Source organism: Grus americana, chromosome 12 (assembly GCF_028858705.1).
Source record: "Grus americana isolate bGruAme1 chromosome 12, bGruAme1.mat, whole genome shotgun sequence".
NCBI classification, from domain to species: Eukaryota; Metazoa; Chordata; class Aves; order Gruiformes; family Gruidae; genus Grus; species Grus americana.
The window spans coordinates 16,027,334-16,040,040 of NC_072863.1; the positions used below are offsets into that span (position 1 = coordinate 16,027,334).

Below are 12,707 nucleotides of genomic sequence, written 5' to 3' on the forward strand. Positions count from 1 at the left end.
CCAAACATTCATTCAAATGTCCTCTCATAACCTCCCAGACCAGCATGGCAAAGTCAACTATCGAAAAGCAGTCTGAGAAGTTCACCTAGTTAACTATTCAGGTGCTTTCTCTGCCTTTTTGGGACAATATGTTCTGTTGAGTCCTTTTACAGAAAATAGCTTTTTCAGCAGTTTTAACATCTGATAATCAGTGTCCTTTCATTTTGTCAAAATTACTTTTTTGTCCAACATGATTGTCACTAATAATAGTTTTTAGTTAACCAGAATTATTTCAACAGCAAAGTGTTCCCCTGAAATGATTCATCGTGGGCATAGGAATAGGTTTCATAGCAAGTGTATTATTATCAGAATATAGGAAGATTATTTTTTTCCCTTGCGATTTTTTTCAACAAGATACTTAGATTTCTTCCTAAATTCCAGCTTTTGAGTCCTGAATACTACCAGAAAACTATCTGTGCTTAAAAGCAGCGATGAGCTTTGCTGAATCATGATATAAGTGACTGGGTGAATCCAAAAAAACTCTGCAGATGGTACCCACATACCTTCTCTGGGCAGAGAGAGAGAGCAGTACATCGGTTCCATGTAAAGCCAAGAAGTGACGCCTGCTTTTAGGATGATTTCTGTAGGACCTACAAGACCTTGCAATTCCACAGCAAGCCACAAATGTCTCAGACAACCCCCAAAATCACAGTGTTTGATATTCCCCTTAAGTTTTACAAATAAAATAATCTGTATGGGGGGAAACAATTAAAAAAAAACCCCAACCCTAACTGATTCTAAACTATTCAGACTTGAGCCTTAAATTGTTTTTATTATAAGTAATACTGAAAGAGCAGCAGCTCCTCTCATGCACAGAAAGCACTGGTAACAAAGTGTTATCTCCTATGTGTCTTCAAACCATAAAGGCACACTTAACAGAGCTAAGGAAAAGGCCCCTTTGCTCCCTGAAATTATAACATAAGGGGATATAGTACAAAAGACTGATTACTAGAGTTAGATTTAAAAAATTTAGGAGCAAGAAGTTTTAAAAAGACAGGCTGCACTGCTTTTTGGAGGATGTCTAAGTTACTAATTTGAACTGAATCTGCATGCAGGGGGTAGGTAAGTGCAACTGTTGTTACAAAACAGCATGCAGAAAAGGATTTTCTTAAACTTCTGAGCAGATCTGCTCTGGGATACTGGGTCAGTCCATGGCCTAATGCGCAGCTAGTTCTTCTAATACTGTTGGCTTTCTTGTTCTGTTCCAACCACATTACTCCAGACAATAAAGGAGATCTAGCAAACAAATCCTACAGGAAAACCACAGACTCAATTAAAAAATGGAGTTCATTTCAGATATAAGCTAAATTCCTCCACTAGCCAGGCAGCAGGAGACGCTGGGCAGAGAAACAGACTCAGTGACTTTGTTCAAGACGTCTCTGTGAACTTCTGCAGGTAGCCCAGAAGGGCTCATCCCACACCACCACAACCAGAGTGCCAGATCTGCCACCACGCTGCAGCCAACGCAAACCAGGTACAAAACAGGTGGAAATGGTACACTCTGATCTGGTAATATCTTACATTTCCCTTACCAAACAGATAAGATGCTGAGAAGTCATGCTCCCTGCACCTCAGGGGCTGGGTTAAGATTTCCAGTGAAATAGTTTTGAGAGAGATTTGGGCAACCAGGACGTGCTACAGAATCTCACAGAATATGAGCGTTTAAAATAAGAAGCCACTTCTGTCTCCGCAGAGCAGTGATGACAGACGATCCCTCTCAGACAAACCTGGCTGGAAGTTCTTCAGCACAGACATCTGTGATGAATTCAGCTTGTGTTTTAACTCCACAGTTCACTTTTATTTTAAATCAACAAGGCACCCACGTGTCGAACTTCGCAAGTATATTGCTGTGAGTCTTTTAATCTCCATGTGACTAACTGGCCCGTCAGTCTTATTGCCGTAACACTTCATACAGCTAATGCAGGCAGCATATCCAAGCAGGTCACTATTAACATCAACAGGTGCTGCCAACCAGCAAAAGGAACCACAACCCTTCAGAAGATTTATAAATTACCCATTGAAGTGCATCTGGTCTCCATGCCAACATAGCAGGTATGAGTACAGATTGGCTTTTCCCTGTCCACACGGTCTCTATCAGCTGGAGCACTGACTTGTGAGCGGGTGACAGGGCAGCTACCAGCAGAGAGTGAAATCACACGGTAACAACTGTGTATCACTTGCTGCTATTAGCCTTAAGTAACACCATCCCTTTAAACAGCATAAAAATTTCATAGTGTAGTTTCCATCAAGGAACGTGGAAGAGGTTGGTAAATACTGCTTCATTGCTCACCACTCCCCTCAGCAGCTGGGAGAGGTACTACCAAACAGAGAGACACCGAGAGGGTGCAAAGGAATGGAGTGACTTGTCCTAGGTGATGCAGCCAGCCCTTCAGTGGGTAAGGAATTGGCTGGATAGTCAACGGCTTAATGTCCAGATGGAGAAGAGTGATGAGTGGTGGCTCTCAGAGGTCTGTACTGGGACCAGTACTGCTTAATATCTTCATCAATGACATAGACAGTGGGATTGAGTGCACCCTTAGCAAATTTGCAGAGGACACGAAGGCAAATGGTGAGGTTGACGTGCCTGAGGGACAGGATGCCATTCAGAGGAACCACGACAAGCTCGAGAAGCAGGCCCATGTGAACCTCGTGAAGTTCAATAAGGCCAAGTGCAAGGTCCTGCACCTGGGTTGGGGCAACCACTGGTATCAATACAGGCTGGAGGATGAAGGATTCAGAACAGCCCTGAGGGGGAGGACTTGGGGGTATTGGTGGATGGAAAGCTGGACATGAGCCAGCAATGTATGCTCACAGCCCAGAAAGCCAACCATCTCCTGGGCTGCATCAAAAGCAGCGTGACCAGCAGGTCGAGGGAGGGTATTCTGCCCTTCTACTCCGCTCTTGTGAGACCCCACCTGGAGTACTGTGTCCAGCTCTGGGGTCCTCAGTAAAAGAAAGACTTGGAGCTGTTGGAGCAAGTCCAGAGGAGGTCCACGAAGATGATCAGAGGGCTGGAGCACCTCTCCTGTGAGGACAGGCTGAGAGAGTTGGAGTTGTTCAGCCTGGAGAAGAGAAGGCTCTGGGGAGACCTTATTGCAGCCTTCCAGTACCTAAAGGGGGCTTGTAAGAAAGATGGGGACAGACTTTTTAATAGGGCCTGTAGCAACAGGACAAGGAGTCATGGTTTTAAAGTAAAAGAGGGTAGATTTAGACTAGATATAAGGAAGAAATTTTTCACAGTGAGAGTGGTGAAACACCAGAACAGGTTGCCCAGGGAGGTGGTAGATGCCCCCATCCCTGGAAACATTCAGGTTCTGGTTGGATGGGGCTCCAAGAACCTGATCTGATTGAAGATGTCCCTGCTCATTGCAGGAGGGTTGGACTAGATGACCTCTAAAGGTCCCTTCCAACCCAAACCATTCTGTGATTCTATGACCTTCCACGCAGGATGTACACCAGAAGCTCATGCCAAGCAAGATTTCAGTGGCCAGCAACGAGCTGAAGTAAATCTGGGGATAATACAATCTAACCTCATAGTAATAACCCATTATTGCAGGTAGCCTCCAAGAAGTACAAGGGCCCACCCTGCTACTAGGGCTCAGCGGTGAGGCAGCATGACATGCTCTGAAAGCAGCTGAGCTGAAACTAATAACCCACCCTCCTATGTGGTCTGATCTTCCCCCTTTGACTCTGAGATCCAACGCACGAGGAAAAGAGGCCATGGGATGCTATAGCAGCACACAACTCCTAAGCCTGTTCCAAATGCTGCTCTGCCACGGGTACCACTAACTAAATCGAACAGAAGCAACTGGGGAGATGGGTCAGAAGGTGTGCATCCATCCACCCATCCACTCAGGAGTCCAGCACAAACTGAGAGCTGCTAAGACTAAAACAAGAGCTGTAACTGTATATCCTCGTCGAGGGGATGAATGAATACACGAATGAAGTGCTGTGGGGAACTGTAAAGGCATTTAGTCCTGCCACTGTTTTCAAAGCAAGTGGAGATTTCCAGCTTAAATGAGCTGTGCTCACACTTAACATAGTTTACTCCATTTCTACTTGCTGCCTTGTTTTTCTTTTGCTCACACATGCTTACAGTCCCTGGAGAAAAAAGTAACTGCAGTCTAAGCTACTTATTTCATACACTGTGACACAGCAGGACATTGAAAGGAAGCCAAGTTTTCGGGCACACTGTGAGAACCCTAAATCACCTCTCCTAGAACTGGTAGAAATAGCAGGAGCTAAAATGTTTTGAGAGAAGAATTCCAAAGCAGAACTGTATGAGAGTGCTTACACTGTGTAGGTACTGTTTAGGTACCACTTCTACCTCTAATACTGAAATTTTTCAAGTCACAGACCTTCTGGGCTCTATCCACAGGCAAAATCTGACTCTGCATTGGTCCTTATTGCATCTCCATATACTTCTAGACTATTTCATGAGATCACTAACAATCTTGCTTGTGTATATGGTCTTCAGGAATAAAAATTCTGGCTTTGGACTTGTTTTGTGAAGTGCCACATGTATTTATGGTGCCATATAAATAATACATCACCCAGGGACTGCAACAGCGGAAGTCATTCAGATTTTCTGTACAACATCTAAGAGTAATATTACAGAATCAGCAATCAGGCATCAAGTATATAAAAATAACTGTTATCTAACCCTGATCTGCAGTGCCTAAGTATAATTCCACGTAGAACTTAGCAGCATGTAGCGGCATTAAAAACCTCTGAGCTGGTTTGCACATGCCTCAGTCATTTGTGCCACAAGCAAAGGAAATCAGGTTTCCAATACACTGTTCTCCTTAGGAACCACCCATGCTTTCTCCTCCCCACCTGGGCAGCGGTACCATACCTGTACTAACACGGCTCTCTGCGGCGCGGGGGTGCAAGGGCTGGAACTGCTGCCAGACCCCATCCTGGTGTGTGGTGTGGCTTCATGCCCCAGCACCGCTGGCCACTGGAGGGAAGGCTGGATGCCATCACTTTTCTTTTTTCGGTCCTCGGCCTGAGAATGAGAAAAGCAGCAGCATGTTGCACACTGAGCCTCAGGCTTTGCAGCCTGGATGTTCCCCAACAGCAGCACAGTTCGCATCGACTCTGATGGACCTCCCCATCGGGAAGAGGTCATCCCTGGCGCAATATGAACCGTTACTGCCTCTCCATTTGCAACCGTTCCTTTTCCATCAAGTTTCCAAACTGCAGCAAGGAAAAAGGCCCTGAGTTGCCATCTGCTGTGTTCTAGGCCATCCCATTTGCTGCAGGCTGGGATTTTAGCTGGGAGGAATCATCTGTCTGTATCTACTTATCTTTGACAACATGCAGCTTGTTTTGCTGTGCACTTATTGCCTCCTTCTACAGCATTGACATTACTGCATGCTGCTTTCTACTTTGAAACACTTAACACTATCTCTTGGTGTGTTACTTGCACTATGGAAAATACTGAGGAACATGACCTAGAAGGAATAAAGGTCCTTTTATTTCCTGAGGGTATTGCTCATTACAAAAATCTTTATCCTATGGTTTTGACCCCGCTACTCTTTCCAGTTTCATTCAACATGACTAATTCCCATTCTCTAGTGTAAATCTTTAGCATATCCTCTGATTCAGCAGCCTAGAAACAGCTCTACACAGTAAACTAGAGATTAATGCCATAAAAACACTGTTATCTGTGTCTGGGTGGGCATTCTTAATGGTATCTCTCACTCTATCTGGATGTTTGTACCTATGTCATGAAGGTAAGCATATTCTTAACACAGCCTAGGAAACTACTGAGGAGATGGAAAATGATTCAGCTTAGTCTCACAGATCTCGATTGGGGAAAAAAAGAACACAAAAAAAAATCACAAAAGAACTTATTAAAACAAGCAACCACAGCCAAATACCATGAAATTCCAGCCCCAGTGAACTTGATCGTTATACTACTCTTGAGGCCAGATTTTCATTACTTGCAACTCCTAATAATGAAAGGCAATTTTTACCATAAGCAAGAAAGAAAATGTAAAAATTAGAGTGGTTTCACTAAGCTAGATGTGATAATTTACCTACCACCTCTGCACCCCAAGGGTGCTTGAATGTAATATACTATGATCCAGATGCAAACTCATGCAGCCAACACTGGGCTCCCAGAACTGACGCCAGCCCCTAGCCAGGCACCGAACTAGCGCAGCACCAAGCCCAAGGTAGGAGTCCTTGACTCTCAGTTCATTATCCCCAGTGCTGCTGGGACTAGACACAGCAGAGAGTGAACTCACATCTGCACGCACCGGGGGAAACCTGCCCTGACCCGCCTGCAACAGGATGAGTGCAACGGCAAAGACAAGGAACTCCCATGAAAAGGTTCTGTGGCCCCAAATATTAAACTTGAGGCTTTGAAGGGCTTTAGGGTTTTTTGTTTGGTTGGTTTTAATGCTTCAATGCAAGAATAATTCTGGAGAGTTTTTGTGTACCAATAATTGGTCCTGCAAATGCCACTAAGCCCAAAAAAGTATGCAAATAAACCTGATCTTGACTAGGCCATCTCTATCCCCATGTAGATCTCTTCCAACAGAGAAACTAGCATCTCTTTGGCTAATAAACTGGGAGAGATCAATATCAACAAGAACAAATTCACTGAGTTAACACTGTTACAGTCAGTCAAAACTATAAAGCATTTTTAAATTGTGAATAATTATGACTGCTGACGTAATTACAAAGTCTCAAACTTCAACAAAAAAAATGCAACCTTGTACCACTAATTATGATTTTAGTGGAAGGATTGTGACTTCCAAGAAATTCTGAGATTAAATAAGTAATACTGTAAAATAATTTGTCCTTAAAACTAGAGTACATCATGGTAACCATAACGACAAAAGCCTCGTGCTGTGAACCTAAAAGGCAGGCAGCATTTTATCTGCAATTAGTGATATTTTATTTCACCACTAAATTAAAAGTTAACAGTGACTGCACACTAAATTCCATAATACATGTCATTCTGCTACAAAGGGGTCATTTACAAAACACATGCCAAAACCAGAGATGAGTATTTAAACTGACATTTGCAGTTCTTCTGACTTCTGACTTCTAACTAAAATGAAGTAGAAAAAGAAAGTTAAATTAACACAACTGAGTTGCATTTTCTCCCCACCCACTGAAAGCCTACCAAAGGCAAAGCATTTTTATTGACTTTGATGTTGTGTATTAAGTAAAAGCAGCTTACTTCTCTGTCCACACTCAACTTACTCCCCAGCCGGAATAAGACCCAGCCCTTCACCATCAAACAAATACTAATTTCAAGAGGAGTTCATTCAAATTTCAGTAATGGTTTCTTTAATCAGTCAATGCAACAAAGCCTTTGGAGCTAGGGCATTTGGTTTTTCAACAGTTAAGTTATACTTTTAACAGAATTATTCTCGTGTTTTCACAAACTACTATTCTAACAAGGAGCTTAATATCTTTTTTTTCATAGAATCATGGACTGGTTTGGGTTGGAAGGGACCTCAAAGCCCATCCAGTTCCAACCCCCCCTGCCATGGGCAGGGACACCCTCCACTAGACCACGTTGCCCAAAGCCCCATCCAACCTGGCCTTAAACACTTCCAGGGATGGGGCAGCCACAGCTTCTCTGGGCAACCTGTTCCAGTGCCTCACCACCCTCATAGAGAAGAATTTCTTCCTAACATTTAATCTAAATCTACCCTCCTTCAGCTTAAAGCCATTACCCCTTGTCCTGTCGCTGTATGCCCTTGTAAACAGTTTCCTGATTTCATATTGCTGTGTAGTTGTTAGCAGACTCTATTCAGTTATTAAAATTCAGCATTTCAACAATCCTAGCAGTTTCATTTAACTGTTTATCAATATAGAAAATTTCAGCTAAGGAACCAGTTGCAGCATGCACACACACAAAGAGGTGATGAAGAGGCCACTTGCTTAAAGACTGCAGCAAGATGTTAAAAAGCAGCGCTCTGCATTCCTCCTACATACATATGCATGAGCTCTCCTCATGTCTTGCTTGGGTGCTTTGGGAAGATGCTTTGCCATGAATGCAGAGACCATCACATCCACCCGAGGAGGCACCTGCAAGCTACTGAGATTTTTGCCATCAACCCAGGCTTTAGTAATGCAACAAATCAAACCCACTAGGTTCAAAAGTTGGGATTATATCAAAAAGAAAAATAAGTGTGCTAGGAACGATGAGATAACATATGTGAAATGGACCCATAGCTTTTCACAATATAATAACAGTAAGCACAACAGGTGGGTGGGCAGAAATACTTTCAGACTTAGCAAAGGAGTGAAATGGATTACAACGCTTAATTGAGGACTATATGTGGCTACCCCTGATCCATCAAATCTTACCTACCTAAAATCCTGGGAGAAAAAGAACAAGAAAAGATAGCACAGCCTGACATTGAGGCACGGAGATCTGTGCTTGGGAGGCATGATGCTGTTCTGTGTCTGGGCCAATTTTGTGAACCCTAAAATCAGGTGAAGTCATCTGTTAAAACCTCAGATGATACTACCTTAATTCATTTCTCTTTGGAACACACCTGGTTGACCAGAAGGACCCTGTTCCTCCATTCACCACTCAAACCCTTCCCTGAACTTGAGTCAAATTAACAGAGCAACCTTTCGTTTCCCTTATCCTCTACATTAATGGAAAACAAAAGCTTCACTGTAGCAAGACACAAGTCAAGCTCCAGATTTATGTTTAAAGATCAGTCTGTTCTCTGTTTCAGCATTACCACAGCATCATAAACTGCAAAGCACCAAAATGTTACATTGGCCGAGACAGTACCTCTTTGCTTGTGCTGCTTGATGGAGGATGCAGTGCTAAATTTGAACTCTTGGAAGGCTCCTTCTTCTTCTGCTTGTGGTCATGCTGGAGAGACAGCAGCTGTGTCTGATCTTTGGGGAGAGTTCGGTGCACCTTCCTGTTGTGCGGCACATCTTCCACCTTCTGAAAGCAAAGAGCGATGAACCTCAGAGAGAACAATGTCCTGGAGGACAACCAAGTTGACTGCTTGAAACACTGGCTTTTCAAAGAACAAAGTGAGCGTAACTCCAGCAGGGCTGACAGAAGTGCCACAACCCTGAGCAATAGGAAGCATAAAGTGATCCCAAACACTCTCTGTTTGACTTTTGAGACAGCACATCAGAAAACCATGGGGTTTTTTTCTTTTTGCTTTTGCAAAAACCAGAGGGCTTTAATCAAAGACTCCATGCTTCTGTTTGATTACAAAGCAGTTTGCTGCTGAAACATTAGAAAAACATTGTGGCCAAGGTGTCAGACTTGACAATGAGACTTCAGCATTAAAATTAACCTCTTCTCCATTTTTATTTGTGAAAGAGAAACAGTCTTGGTTAAAACCCGAACAGAAACTGGAGACTGAAGATTTACGCTTAGGTTCAGCTGATGCTGGAAGCTTTCACGGTAAAGGTATTTTAAATCAGATTGAAGCCACTGAAGCCCATTTCAGCACGGAGAGATGGCAGGGACAGAAGTGGGAGAGGCAGTGTCATTACTATAGATAAGGAGGATGACTCAGTAACCGTAAGCTAACTTGAAAGAAGGCTGAATCTGCGAACAAGAGGCAGTAATTGCATTAAAAAAGTCCCTCTCTGGCCTGTGACTCAGAGGATGGGAACACTCTCAGGGATCTGAGAAAGACATCAGCTACAGGACCAGGGAGCTGCGAATTGCTGTCACCAAACACTCTTTTCATACCTGCTTCTTTTCTGACTTCCTCTGTCCATCTACTATGAACCGTTCATCTTCCACAGCCCTTTTGTCGTCCTTACACCTCTCCTCCTTCCTCTGAGCGGCCTTGGCCTCTGGCCACCTCTGCTCACACTCCTGCTGCCTTCGTAGCTCCTGCTCTCGTCTCTGATGCTGGAAGAGAGCCAGGGAATAACATTGCTTATTTTACTTTACTTCTGTACCCACCAATTACTTAAGCCAGTGTTCATTAATCACAAGGCCTGTCTCCTGCTATGCAGTCACTAACTGGGGACACCCGAAATGCTGCGCAGCAGAAGCAGACAGCCACAAGCTGCCACCACAACGACTGCCAAACCTGAAGCGAAACCTTTGCCCTTTTGGCAGCCGAGGGCAGATTTGCCGTTCATTTAAGCAGGCACGCGAGATCTCTGTGATGGCTGGCAGCTAATCTAATGACAAATGTCTTCCCGTCGTTTTGAGCAGGAAGGGTTTTTCCAGAGTCCCCCCCCTGCCCCGCAGTTTGCTGGAGCAGCACTATGCTTCACAAATGCCAGCTCCAGAGTGTTTGCACAATGCTTGAATTTCATCAGATACTCATGAGAAGAGACACATTGGTGATTTAGCAATGCCTCCAACACCATAGCATGTCAGACAGCTGAAACAGCAGCAGCTCTCTTGTAACATCGAAAACAGAAGCAGGGCCAGGACTCTGGATCAGACAGACTCCGAATTGGGCAACGCACATGAGAAAGAAATCGGGATCTCTCATCCCACCTGCCTGGGCTTCCACCGCCAAACAAACTCAAGCAAAATGTCCTTCCTCTTCTGCTCCCAAAGCTCAGGGCAGGTTGTCAGCAGGAAAAGGACAGAGCCCTCTTAAAATCATTTAAAATCATTGTGTTCAAAAGTAACACAGTTCTCCCGAGGCTAAAGACTACAACCCAGGTTGTGCTGAAAATTAACACAGCCTTCTTTGCCTTTCAAAGCTTACTCTCTACAGGCGTATTTTCTATTTCTGATGAGACACAGAACAACAATACAAGTCAGTCCCTACATCCTCCAGCCGCCGCCTCTGCTCTTTCTGCTGGTCGATGCGTTTCTGCCGCTCTGTCAGCAGCTGCTTCTTGTACTTCTCCTGGTCCTTCAGCTGCTGCTGCTGGCGATGAGGGTCACAACGGTTTTTGTTCTCCTGCTGCAGCCTCAGAAATTCGCGACGGAGAGTCGACTCCCCCGGGAGATTAACTATGGAGCTGAAACAAAGGGGCGGTTTGTACATTACTAAACATAACATTAAAGAGAGAATACAAGGTGCATTGGGAATTGGTGTCCTGTGTTAGCAAATTAAGATGTTCCGGTAAATCCCCAGCATGTTGACTATGCATCTGCGCTTACTGTGCTACAAAACAGCCTGAAGCTGATTATTTTGAGAGTTTTCTCCCTATTGCAGGGAAACTAAGCAGCAGCTCATTACAGACATCTACTCTGCAGTTATATTTGAGAGCTACAAAACAGTTAAAGTTACCAGAGGGGATACAGGAGATAAGGGATTCAGAGCAAGTTAGGAAAGCCATTCTGGCTGAGGAGGGCTGCCTTCAATGAGAACAGCTTGGGCAGTCAAATTTTTTATTCCAGTAATAAAATTAACCTTGGTTCTCCTTCATCTTCATTCAGCTCATCATCTTCCTCCTCACTTCCACTGTAATCATAGTCCGTTTCTTCTAAAAAAAGAGAACAATAAACAAACCCCAGTGGAGGATGCTGTTATTTAAGATATGATCTTAAACTTTCTTTCTGAGCACTCAGTCTGAACTACATGTAGCTCAGCAGGAATTTAAAAGCCACAGGTTGCACTGGGAAGCTGAGGGGAGGCGAGACATCCACGTACATAATTCAAAATCTAGTTCAGATAATGTTTTAGGGCAGCCCCTTTACATACTCCCACCTTTTCCCTTGACTGACTGTATTGGTTTTGCAAAACTAACCTATTTCCATCATCTGAAATAAATTAGGCTAAACCCACAGAGAAATCCAACCCCCATTAACAGCACCGGCAGAGGGGTTCTTCAGAAAGAAATATAGATAGGACACGAAAGACTCGCACTGCCCTTCTCTGCTGCTGTCTACCTCTTGTACGGCTAAGCTGAGGCCTTCAGTAAGTCCAGGTTTCCTTTTGTATTAAAGTGAATAATTAAAAAAAAGAAACAGGGATAATAAATTAATGCTAGCTTTAGCACAGCCATTCAGAAGCTGACCCATACTTTTAAAGTTCTCTTCAAGACTAATATGAGGGCAGCTTTTAATGCATAATTTCAAACTGGCCCTACTCCGCATTGCGGGATACACGGCATGCTAAAGTGGGACTTCATTTTTTTTTTTGAAGTCACTATTTTGAAGTGTATAGTCTGGCAACTTCACACTGTTCTCCCTTTCAGGGGAGCTTTGATTAAAAATAGCACTTTTCAGGTCAAAATATAACTATCTATCAACAAGTGACTGTTACCATTGCATTTCTCCCTGCCTCTGCCCCCAAGGGCATTTGTGAGAAACTCTAATTCTTTCCATTCAAATGTGCTTTGAGATTCACAGCTGAAAGAGGTGGTGGTATTTGTGACTAATATTGGAGTCATTAAATCTACACTGCATCAGCAATTTCATTTTAGGCACAAATAGTCCTGTTGTCAAATCAATACTTGGAGTTTCTAAGTCACTTTCCAACTGTATTGTGCTTCCCGAGTTTGCCCTCATAGTCGCTGATCTTCATAGTGCCCCTGCCAGTATAAAATATACAGAAGAGGAAGAGGGGAAAGGGCAAGGGGGGGAAAATCCGTGGTCAACAGGCTACGGTGCTCTCTGCACTTTGCAAAGCCCTTAATCTGCTGTGCACAGGCATTTACACAAGTATCATCCTTGCTCCAGCACTGCTTCTTCCAGGTTTTGCTCTGAAGAGTAAAGCTAGCATTTGGAACGA

The 12,707-nt window shown here is 43.8% G+C and overlaps 1 protein-coding gene across 2 annotated transcripts in view; it reads right to left on the reverse strand.

Annotated features, from left to right (window-relative positions):
- Window positions 1-12,707, reverse strand: part of NRK (Nik related kinase) — a 110,723-nt gene that overhangs the window by 40,162 nt on the left and 57,854 nt on the right. For both annotated transcript variants that reach the window (XR_008578938.1, XM_054839230.1), the window contains exons 11-15: window positions 11,385-11,457; window positions 10,794-10,989; window positions 9,746-9,910; window positions 8,816-8,977; window positions 4,895-5,047 (exon numbers count right to left, since the gene is read on the reverse strand). Coding sequence is in view for 1 of the 2 variants with exons in the window: in XM_054839230.1 (XP_054695205.1) it covers window positions 4,895-5,047; window positions 8,816-8,977; window positions 9,746-9,910; window positions 10,794-10,989; window positions 11,385-11,457 (749 nt within the window). In the remaining variant the exon portion in view is untranslated. The remainder of the gene's footprint in view (window positions 1-4,894; window positions 5,048-8,815; window positions 8,978-9,745; window positions 9,911-10,793; window positions 10,990-11,384; window positions 11,458-12,707) is intronic.